Source organism: Notechis scutatus, chromosome 5 (assembly GCF_049901735.1).
Source record: "Notechis scutatus isolate UNSWTSFEM ecotype Mainland chromosome 5, rNotScu1.2, whole genome shotgun sequence".
In the NCBI taxonomy this organism is placed as follows: Eukaryota; Metazoa; Chordata; class Lepidosauria; order Squamata; family Elapidae; genus Notechis; species Notechis scutatus.
In genome coordinates, this window is record NC_142013.1 from 11,968,538 (window position 1) to 11,980,850 (window position 12,313).

Below are 12,313 nucleotides of genomic sequence, written 5' to 3' on the forward strand. Positions count from 1 at the left end.
AGCAGAGAAGATGCAGAAGATATAAGATGTAGAAGATATCTTGAGGCTGACAGTGGTCGTTTAGTGAATCACAACGGTCACTAAGCAAATTATGTGGTTATTAAGCAAATCTGGGTTCCCCCATTGGCATTTTTATTGTCTTTTTTTTTTTTTTGCAGAAATCACGTGGCATCTGGATGCTTGGAAATATGATCCTGTTGCCACGTGCCTAAATTGTGATCACATGACCTTAGTTAGGAATAGTGTGACAGTTTTAAGTACAAGTCGTAAGTCCCTTTTCCCATATAATTTTGACATAAATTTCAACTGCCATTAAATGAAAGTCATAAGTTGAGGACTACCAGTAGAGGAAAAGAGAAAAGCTAAGCACACATTTGATGCTGCTCTAGTCTACCCATTTACTTATTTAACTCTGTGGCTGCTGAATAAACTGGCGTATACTGAATTGTACTTTTCCCATTGAAAACTTTAGCACTTAGAACTTGCATGTTTCACTTTAAAAGTAGAGTCTTAATACTTCCACTAACTCTCCTAAATATCAAAAGCATTGCTGTTGTGGTTAACATTATCAAAGCTTTGCTCATGTAATAGAGGATGTGGTAAGAAATGTTCTTTCTCTCTTTCTCTCTTTCATTTTCTCTCTCTTTCTTTCTCTCTTTCTTTCTTTCTCTCTCTCTTGCTTTCTCTCTCTCTCTCTCCCCCTCCCTTCCTCTTTCCCTTTCCTTTTCCCTTTTCTCCTTCCTCCCTTCCATTAACCAGTGGAATAGCTTGCCTTCAGAAATCGTGGGTGCTCCAGGTTTTTAAGAAGAAATTAGACAGCTACTTATCTGAAATAGTATAGGTTCTCCTGCTTCAGCAGGGAGGGCTGGACTAGAAGACCTCCAAGGTCCCTTCCAGGTCTATTCCATTCCATTCTTTCCCTTTTCTCCTTCCTTGCCCTTGCCTTCTTCACTAGGACTAAGAGAAGATGACTGGCCCAAGGTCACCCAGCTGGCTTTGTGCCTAAGACAGGACTAGAACTCGCAGTCTCCTGGCTTCTACCCTGGCAGCTTATCCATGACTACACCAAACTGGCTCTCCACTTCTGCTCCTTTCACATTATAGGCCTCCCATCTCACCGTTAAAACAATTTTGGGCGGCTTGCAAAATGATACCAAGATAAATATGAAAACAGTTAACCTTAAAGAAACTTAAATACAAACTAAAACCCAAGTGTGGGAGGTGATACAGGTGAGGTCTTCTCTCTTAGCCCATCAACCACCTTCAGCAAAGGACCGCCTACCCTGGGGCCCCAATCCACCTGCCAGACCAGGTTTTAAGGCCCTTCTAGAAGGCCAAAAGATTTGCAAGTTAAAACATTGATCTGGAAATAACTTAGTTTTAAATTGCGCACTCAGTTCATCCAACCTAGGATATCATTAAATTCCCTTCGAATGTTAGTGTTTAAAAAAAAAAAAAGTACTTGTATATCGCCAGTTCTCTCCTTGATTATGCATCATCTTGCTGCTTCTTACACCTGCTAGTATTAAACTTCCTTTTCACGGAAAAACAGTCCCTTGTTGCCATGGTGTGCAACCTTGGAGTTGTCCATGGTTGCATATTTTCTTTAGAAGTATCTTCTTTGACATTTAATTGCAAGCTTCGATCTGTAACTGTTCGGCTGCCATTCAGAAACGTAGAACTAAATTGCCTCTTTGCCATCTGAATAACAGAACAGAATTTAAAACACGGGTCTTTTAAAATATAGAAATGCAGATTGGCAAAAACGTTCTACTTGATGAGAAATAAAAGGGATAAACACAAGTAAAATCTATGTTAAATGGGCATAATTATTTTAGACGTAATGAGAGATGCCAATACATACTACATATTATATAATAACAATTATACTTCATTCATGATATTCTTGTTAGAATAACAGAGTTGGAAGGGACCTTGGAGGTCTTCTAGTCCAACACTTGGTTCAGGCAGGATACCCTATACCATTTCAGACAAAACACAAAAAATATGATACCACCATTGCCAAGTATTTGAATTTTAATCCAAATGTTTACTTGACTACAGGGATTACTTGACCACAGGGATGCTGCAATGGTCATAAATATGAAAAACAATCATGTCACTTTTTTTAGTGCCGTTGTAAGTTCAAATAGTCGTTAAGCAAATGGTTGTAAGTCAAGAACTCTCTGTACGTTTGAACTCTATCCTGGTCTTTGACTTCTAGCATTTGGCAGGACTGTCCTGTACTACACGCCTGCATGAAAAATCTGACTTGAATGCAGTATTTGTGTGATTGCATCCTTATGCATGTGTCAACATTTGCTATCCTTCATTGCCTGCCTTTCTGACAGATCCGCCCAACTGCTTTTAAGTTGATTGTGCTGACTTTGTATAAAGTGAAACAAAACAGCATTTATATCTGTCAAATATATTTCCTTCTCCTTTGTAGATTTGAAAGTGGTGTTTAATAAGAGATGAGCAATTTCAGTGAAATGGCAACTGTCAAGAAAACAGCACGATGCTTCAACACAACTGAATCCTGAATCTTACATCCATCTTTCTTTATTGCTGTAATCAGCACTCTCTCGATTAGGGATCTCAATGCAAGAAAGCAAAAATAGTCTCTGTTACTAAATAATTTTGATGCCTTGGAGTTGTGCCAGTCTGGAACACTTTTAATTGTTTAATTATTATTAATTTTTGTTGTTATTTGATCGCTGTATGCTGCCCAGAATCACAATGTGAGATGGGAGGTTATATAAATTTTATAAATAAATAAACATCCTGTGTGGTGGCACAGTGGTTAGAATGCCGTATTGTAGGCTAATTCTGCTGACTGCCAGTTGCCAACAGTTCATCAGTTCAATTCTCACCTGCTCAAGGTTGACTCAGCCTTCCATCTTTCCAAGGTCGGAAAATGAGGACCCAGATTGTTGGGGACAATATGCTGGCTCTGTAAACCTCTGAGAAAAGGCTGTAAAACATTGTGAAGTGTATATAAGTCTAAGTGCTATTGCAATTACATTTTCACCGGTCAGATGGGCTGGTCACAACAGGAAAACTAAAATGGAGCTGACCAAGTTTGCTCTAACCTCCCTCCCCCACCTCTCCCTGGTGGATTTATTGATCCTCGTTACAGGTAGTCCTCGACTTACAATTCATTTAGTGACCGTTCAAAGTTACAATGGCACTGAAAAAAGTGGCCTAGGAGCGTTTTTCCACAATTATGACATTTGCAGCATCTTGTAGGAAGTTAGCACCCACCCCTCTCCTAGAAAAATGAAATATCCTGGGAAATATTAAAAAGGCAGAATAATTCCTCTAAAAAGAGCAGAAACTCAGAAGCAGAAATTCACCTCAGAAGTAGAAGCTCACCCCCACCTTTATTAATGGGTGGGCCATTAAGGCCTGGGACAGAATAGTTTACATAACAAAGATCTCCAGGTAAAGCTATAGCAATGGTCGAAAGCCCTTTCAGTGCATCATCATCCAGCAAGGCTCAACCAAGCTTGGAACCTCAGGACAGCCTACAGAGTTGTCCCTGCATGGCCCCATGGGGGGTCTGACAACCAATCAGAATACAAGCTCCAATTCAAATCCCAACAGAGAGTATAAAACTCAGGCACTCTCAGCACCTCAGCCCTTTCTTGATCTCTTCGTTGTCATCAGTTGACACTTTCAAGAAAAGATTGGACTGCCATTTGTCAGAAATGGTGTAGGGTCTCCCACTTGGGCGGTGGGGTTGGACTAGATGACCTACAAGGTCCCTTCCAACTCTGATTATCTGTATTTGTATCCTTCGCATTGAAGCATGTGATCATCCTTCCTTTTCACTCTGGAGCTCCAGGCCATGTGGAATTCAGCCTTCCAAACAGCCTCCATGTTTTCCAGTATCTTTTCCCCCACTTGGAACTGAACTCAGAAGGATATTTCTTCTAACAATCTCCCTTGATCATGTGATCCAAATTCAGAGGCTTGGCCACAGGTTCCTATCTATGACCGTTGCTAGGTCCCAAAGTTACGCGACCCCCCCTCCCTTTTGCGACTTTCTGATCAGCAAAGTCAATGGGGAAGCCAGGCTCAGTTAACAACCGGGTTACCAACCACGTTACCAACCGCAGGGATTCACTTAACAACCGAGGCAAGGAAGCGTAAAGCGGAGCACAACTCAAATGCCTCTCTTAGGCACGGAAAACGTTCGGCTCCATTGCGGTCGTAAGTAGAGGTCTACCTGTTGTAGCCTTCACACTCTGGAACTCTCAAAGAGAGCGGGGCTGCGGGTGGGGGGAAACCGGCGACGGGGACTCGCAGCGGATCGGACAGACTCTTCTATATGTAAAGATTCTATGAAGCGAGCGGCTCCGGCGTGCGCAGCGTCTTCTTTTGGTTCCGCCCCCCTCGGGGATTCCCCCCGCCACCGTCACCGCCGCGGCTTGCCCCGTCGCCCTAGCAACGGGAGAAGCCTGCCGGCCCCGCCTGCAACTGCCGCCGGGCCGAAGGGGGCGTGGCCACGAAAGGCGGCAGCCGCGGCGGGAGGGCGGCCGAGATGAGAGGCGTCTTTCTCACCTGCGTGACTAAAGCCGCAGGGATCCGCAGGTGGATGGGAGAGTTCTGAGAGCCCTCCAGGTGAGCCCTTGGACCCCATGAAAAAGGGCGCCGGCCCAGCCCAAGGGCATTTTTTGAGGCGGGCGCTCTGTGTATGCTCAGAGGACCCCTTTCCTGATTTCTTCGGAATCGAACCAGCTTTTACTGCACCGAAAGGCTCTGGAAAGGGGGAAAAAAATCTTGCTATTTTCCTTCTCACACCCGTTTCTTTGCAAAAAAAAAAAAAAGCGAGGGCTTCCAGAAAACTAAACTTTTCCCTCTGTTTTCCCTCTGTTTTAAATAGATCTGATCAAGACCAGGATGGAGAAGACCATAGAGGGACTGCAAGAACAAATGATGTCTAGGTAAGGTCGAAGGACAGACCACGATTTGACAGTTCTAAGACAGGGAGCAATTTTGGAGCCTTTGAAGTCTATTTTAATTCTCTCATTGAAACAACAAACCGAATTAAAAAGGATTAGCACAAAGTCATTGAACGAAGGAATACATAAATAGCAAGGCACATTTAGGAAGCCTTTCTTTAGAAGGGCATAGTTGATGCTTATCTTTTCAGGCTTCTCTGATTTTTTTTAGAGAGTGGAATGGAAAAGAGGAAACTTCAGATCATCAATATTGCTTGACAGCCTATTCAGAAGTCAAGCTGCTTTTTTTATAGCCTCTCCAGAGAGCCGATTTTACCTTTCAGCCTATCCAGAGAGCCTGTTGGAGGCTGCAAAAACATTCTTTTTTTTTAATATGGTATATTTTAAAAAAACAGAACACACAAAAAAACAAAATACACAAATGCAAGAAAAGACCAACCGATAAACAAAACAAAAGGAGATATATATGTGTGTGTGTGTGTGTGTGTGTGTGTATATATATATATATATATATATATATATATGTATATATATGTGTGTGTGTGTGTATGTGTATATATATATATATATGTATACATATATATATATATATATATATTTTGTATATATATACACATGCATAAATATATATATCAGGCATGGCATGCCAGTGCAGCATATATATATATACATATATCCAATGTTTTCAGAAGACAACAGATTTTCATAAATACAGTGTATGTAGATCTGTGTGTGTGTGTGTAAGTTTCAGGTATTTATATGGTATTCAGTTGTGTTTTCCCATGTCATTATAGTTGCGCTTTTAAAATTGTAGCACCATTTCGGCAGAATCTCATCTGCCATCATGCCGAAACGTTGCTACAACTTTAAAAGCACAACTATAATGACATGGGAAAATACCCGAACAAAGCTGAATACTATACACACACACACACACACACACACAGGCTACCACATATACATCCATTATTAAACGTATTTTTTTAAAAATACATTGTATTTAAAAAAATCATTTTGCAATATAAAATATTCAGATGGTGGATTTTACCTGTAGCCTATTCAGACAGTGTGAATAGTGCATTAATGGGTGCTGCTAGAGGATGATTTTACTTAGCATATAGTTTCTGAGGGTGGAGATTTGTTCTCCAAGCTTGTGGGTTGGTTTCTGAACATTTTGTTACCAGGCTAGCAGAATTTTGGAGGATGTCAAGTGTCGGTGGCCGCCTTCTCCTTATAAGGGCTTCATGTGGTCACTAGATCTTGTGTTTCCTCGGATTGTGTGAAACAGGTGATAACATTTAGATACTAGATTCTAATCTGTAGAGATTGGATTATGTAAACTAGAATCTAAACTAATCAGCTCCTCAAGCAGTGGTCACCCATATAGTTTGAATTTCAACTATTATAATTTCCCAATTGGCTTAGTCTGCTGGGGTATCCTGGCAATTGAAGTCCAATTGGAAGCATCAGTTGTGATGGCTACTTTTAGAAATAACTCTGCTTCCTAAAATATCTAGTCAGAAAAGAATTGGCCGAGTCTTTTCCCATTTATATGAAGTGCAAAAACACTCTAATGCAGTGGTGTAGCACAGTTAATCTTAAAACGAGTTACATAATTCAGGCACTACTGATTTAAGTCTTGTCCCTAGGATGGCTTCCCACAGATTTTTTTTTCTCTACTTCTGGGCCTGCTGCTACATCTTTCTTTCCTTTAAAACAATGATGCAAAGATTAGAATAGCTTAATGCACATAAAGAATCTGAGCCCTTAAAGCATCATACAAATATTACCTCTTTTTTATCAATACAATTTCATAAGAGAAACACAAGGCGTCCTTTTGGTTCTCTGCCTTTTTTTCTAGCTATGACATTCCATTCAGCCTAAGAAAAGAAAGAACCGTAGCTCTTTCAAAGTTGTTGAAAGTGTCTTTTTGACAGATCAGATAAAGAGGAAAAATTGACCACATGCTGATTAAAAATGCACCATAAGGGAGATAAAAATGACTGGATGAGTCAGATTGTGGTTTTTTTCCCCCCTCTCTCTCCTGGCCCTGATTTGCTATCTTTGGTCTAAGGTAGAAATAGAGAAATCTGTGACCTTCCATGGAATATCCCAAATTTACCACCTCTGGTTTACTGTCTTATGTGTATAAACATAACATTGTTACGATAATAGCTCTTTTTCCTTTGCATCAACTGCTCAATATTCTATCAGCATTAAGTGTCAACAGTTGTTGCAAACTATTCTCTTTAGGGATCTTTAAAATAAATCCTAGATTTGTTATATCATTGTATAGGGTAGTCCTTGACTTACAAACATTTGTTTAGTGACCGTTCAAAGTTACAATGGCACTGAAAACAGTTATTTATGACTGTTTTTCACACTTATGACCATTGCAGCATCCCTATGGTCATGTGATCAAAATTCAGATGCTTGGCAACTGGTCCATATTTATAACAGTTGCCGTGTCCCGGGGGGTCATCTGATCAACTTTTGCGACCTTCGGACAAGCAAAGTCAATGGAGAAGCCAGATTCACCTAACAACCACGTTACTAATTTAACAATTGCAGTGATTCACTTAACCACTGTGGCAAGAAAGGTTGTAAAATGGGGCAAAACTCACTTAACAACGGTCTTCCTTAGCAACAGAAATTTGGCCTATTGACTAGCATCATGCAAAAATATTGTGCTAAGCCATGATTGGTATAACGATTCTCAATTGGCTGGGAACACATACAGAACACAAAACTGAAAATTTGGGGCTCAATTGTGGTTGTAAGTCGAGGATTACCTGTACAGGAATGGCTTGTTTGCTGCTCTCCTGGTGGCTAACAGAATGGATTGTCCTCAGAGTGGTGAAGATAAGGTTGAAAGGTGAATGTCGCAGGGACAGATAGCAATAGCACTTAGACTTATATACCGCTTTAAGGTGCTTTACAGTCCTCTCTAAGCAGTTTACAGAGTCAGCATATTGCCCCCAACAATCTGGGTCCTCATTTTACCAACCTTGGAAGGATGAGTCAACCTTGAGCCAGTGAGACTTGAACTGCCAGCAGCTGGCAGTCAGCCGAAGTAACCTGCAGTACTGCTTTCTAACCACTGCACCACCATGGCTCTTGATAGTCAATTATGCAACAATATATAAAATACAAATATCTCTCCCAGGAATGTATTACTAATTGATAAAACGTGCGCTGGGCCTACAAAACTACCTCTCTAAAAAAAAACCTGAATGACTTAACATTTTTACACCCCATTGTATCGTTGGGATTAATTAATATAAATAAAATTTACAGATTATGGCTCATTTGGATGAACCAGAAAAACTGGTTTATTTTCCAGAATAAATGCTGGCTGGGGGACTCTGAGAGTTGGTCCACATGTCTTAACAATTGCCAAAGTTGGGGAACACTGCTCCAAGCCATATTAGGTTTACTTTTCAGTGTTGTGTGTTCTATACATGTTCCCAGCCAATTGAGAATTATTATACCAACCATGGCTTAGCACAATATTTTTGCATGATTCCAGTCTGTAAGCCAGTATTATCCCAGAGCTCCCTATTAAAAGAGTAATGAGAAACTCTGGTTTTAAATGAAAGGCTTGAAGCTCTGGGTACCGTGTTTCTCACAAAATAAGGCCGGGCCTTATTTTATTTTATTTTTTGACCCCCGAAAAAACGGCTAGGCTGTCTTTTCAGGGGTGACTTAATTTCCTCCCCCACCTAGAGCGGCCCATACACACGTATCTCTCCACGAGGCCGTTTCTATCGGCTGACGAAAGCTCCCTGAAGGCAGAGACCCCAGCCGCTTCGGGGCAAGGCGTGGTTGCCCGTGTCCCCTCGCCATTAGGCAGTCTCTTTCGGGCGATGGAAGCTCCCCAAGGGCAGTCACCAGCCACTTCGATCGGCCGGTAGAAGCGGCCTCACGGCGAGAGGAGTGTTTGTGTGCGCTCGCCCTGAGGCCGCTTCTACCGGCCGATCGAAGTGGCTGGTGACTGCCCTTGGGGAGCTTCCATCGCCCGAAAGACACTGCCTAATGGCAGGGGACACGGGCAGCCACGGCTGACCCCAGCGGCTGGGGACTCTGCCTTCGGGGAGCTTCTATCGGCTGATGTTCTATCAGTAGATTGGGGTATTCTAGCCTAGGCTACTTACAGGGCACTCCTAAAGGCAAGTTTTCTCCCCCCGCCCTTCCCCCATTTCTCTTCACCTCGTGTAGTTCTAACGAACGATGTGAGAAATGGCGGGGAAATGCATGGATTAAATAGGCCTAAATTTTGGAGGTGGGGCTTAATTTCACCTCATGCCTAGAAATCATGCTGGGCCTTCCTATTGGTGGAGGCCGTATTGTTGGAGAAACACGGTATGTAAAGGGAGATGTGATAGAGGGATGACGTGTTTTCACTGCTTCTTCATGACTAACTAAGCAATGGTTTAGCAAGGAAGACACGTTAGATTTGAAATGGCCCATTACTTTTTAGTGAGGCTTATTTTTAAATAGCCTTACAAATGGGCAGAATCTGGCAGATATGGGCAGAATTTGGAAACTAAGAAGGGCAGATCTGATTAGTACCTGGATATACGGTACCACAATCAGTTGGAAAAAAATTTTAAAAAAAATCCTACCATACTCTTCTCAAAAAAAAAAAAAAAAAGCATGTAGACATTAAGAGTAGAATTTAACTTGAGACTTTACATCCAGCATATATATAAATGATTGCTGACTTAATATTTTCATATAACATTTTGATGAGGATTCAAGGTACTACAATCTGTATATCATTTTTAAAAGCAGACTTGTAAGGAAGGCCTCCTTACACATGGGGAAAGCAATGTAAGGGATGGAGCTGATTTGCCTTTAACTTGTCATTAAACTGAGATTTTGACTGTTTCATATCTGCGTTCTCTGTTTTATCATATTGCCGAACAGTATGACCTATGATCCTTCAGTTTATTTAACATTTTTCTAAATAGGACAGTGTACAGGTAGTCCTTGACTTACAACCACAACTGAGCCCAAAATTTTTGTTGATAAGCAAGAGAGTTGTTAAGTGAGTTTTTCCTCATTTTACAACCTTCCTTGCCACAGTTAAGTGAGTTGCTGCAGTTGTGAAGTTAGTAACGCAACTATGAGGTGAATCAGGCTTCCCTATTGACTTTGCTTGTCAGAAAAGGTCACAAAAGGGGATCCCATGATCCCATGACACTGCACCTGTCATAGATATGAACCAGTTGCCAAGCATCTGAATTTTGATCACGCGGCCACTGGGATGCTGCAAACGGTTGCAAGTGTGAAAAATGGTCATTAGGCACTTTTTTCAGTGCCCTTATAACTTCAAATGTTCACCAAATGAATAGCAGCAAGTTGAGGATTACCTGAGATTTCAAAACTTCTTTAGATTTTGAATATACTGTTGTGGCCTGTCGGTCACTGGTGCATCCAGCAGCCGAATCAGAGGAGGCGGCATGGGATTCAGGGTCAGCATCAAGGCAACCCGGAAGCTCCGAGGGGGAATGGGGCTGGCAGAGAGAGAGAGAGAGAGAGAGAGAGAGAGAGACAAAGGCGGAGCCTGGGCCGTTCGTCAGCCCTCAGATGGAGAGTCAACAGCCCCAGGTCTGGAGGTGACTGATGAGGAAGAGGAGGAACAGCTGGGTCCAGTGCCTGATGCACAACTTCTCAGAAGGCAGAGGAGAGGAGAGCAGTGGAAATCTATGGGCCGGTCCTTGGGAAGGAAGAGCCACCACTGCTAGTGAGGCCCCACCCTACTCTGGGGATAAAAGGCAAGGGTGGAGATGAAGAGGTGTGGCAGACAACTATTCATCTTCTGACAGGCCAGACTTGTTAGCCTGCGTTAAGAGAGAAACTTTTTGCCAAGGCTGCCAGCGCTCCCAATAAAGGAATCTTTTGAGTTCACTTCAGAGGGCTTGTCGTGTTTGGGGATCTGGGTCAAAACATAAACTTGAGAATCTATGGAGGTTCTAGAGCAGTGTCTCTCAGCCTCAGCAACTTTAAGATGCATGGATTTCAAATCCCAGTATTTTTCTGCCATAAAAACTTATTTAATCGCCTTGGTAGCCCTGCAACACATTACAACGCAGAATAATCAGGAATTGAAGTCCAGACATTTTCAAGTTGCTGAATCTTCCAGAGATTTATACAGAAAACCACAAATACGCAAATCATTTTGTGTCACTATTAACAGATGCAAAAGCCAATCAGTCTGTTAATTAGCACCCCAACGCTCGATACTGACGAATTTAAGATTTCATTTATGGAGCCATGATGGGGCTAACTGCTTTTCATTAGGGGGGCTTTCTTAATTGACCCTCATTACTTACTGAAATTACTTTCCAAACCTGGTCAAAGAAGAGGAATTTTCTTTTTCTTTTTTCTTTTTTAAACTCTCTGGCACGCATAAACTTGCTAATTAGGAAAAGGTTTACAGTTTTGATCATTATTTTACCCTCATTCCCCCATCAAACGAATCTTGTGGAAAAACATTTTTAATTGTTATCTAATTGGGCTACTTCAAAAGCTTTAATGTAAATGGTAGGATAGTATATCATCAAGAAGAGATTCCCTGAAGTTTGGGGTTATTTATTTATTTTCCTGTCAAAGAGATAACCTTGGCCTATTACACAAAGCCCTTGACTCACATCTACAATTGAGCCCAAGATTTTAATCATAAGTCTTTGCGGTCATAAGCTGAATTGCTATTTCACCAGACTCAATTTTACAACTATTTTTATGACAATCATTAAGTGAGTCCTGCGGTTGTTAAGCAAATCGCATGGACATAAGCCCGAATTCAGCTTATCCAATGGGTATTTTTGGCCATGTGACTGTGGGATGCTGCAATGCGACCCCAAATGTGGCCACTTGACCATAAAAGTGGTATAATGGCAGTTGTAACTTTGAGGCTGGGTCATAAGTATACCTGTTGTAACTTCAGATAGTCGTTAAGCAACCAGTCATAAGTCGAAGATTACCTATAGAGTTTAAAATTTTATTTAAATTTTACCTGCAATGTTTCTTGGTGCTCAACCCAATTCTATGCAATTCGGAAGTAGTTTAGTTTAGCTGATCTGTGTGTGACTTTCCCTCAGGTATGTTGGGAAACAGGCCCAAAATAAAGGTTATTTGCAAATTATTGTGTAGAAGTAGCATCCTGGCGTTTCCCATTGCAATGGTCATGTAGTGAAGGATCCATTGTGAGGTCATGGCAAAATGTAAGGGGTGGGGGGCATCTCACAGCCAGATGACGCAGAGGATCCCTTGGTGAGCAAGTTAACAATATTTACTTTTGTTTGACTTAGTCAGTGGCACCTCAAAGCTTGATCTGAACA

The 12,313-nt window shown here is 41.6% G+C and overlaps 1 protein-coding gene across 3 annotated transcripts in view; it reads left to right on the forward strand.

Annotated features, from left to right (window-relative positions):
- DEUP1 (deuterosome assembly protein 1) overlaps positions 1-12,313 on the forward strand; it is a 76,733-nt gene that overhangs the window by 17,873 nt on the left and 46,547 nt on the right. Inside the window, exons 1-2 of one of the 3 annotated variants that reach the window (XM_087966137.1) lie at positions 3,960-4,215; positions 4,889-4,949. In XM_087966137.1, coding sequence (XP_087822263.1) covers positions 4,173-4,215; positions 4,889-4,949 — 104 coding nt within the window. In that variant the 5' untranslated portion in view covers positions 3,960-4,172. Of the gene's footprint in view, positions 1-3,959; positions 4,216-4,413; positions 4,627-4,888; positions 4,950-12,313 lie in introns of those variants that run through there. The other 2 variants (XM_026679926.2, XM_087966136.1) reach the window with 2 other exon arrangements.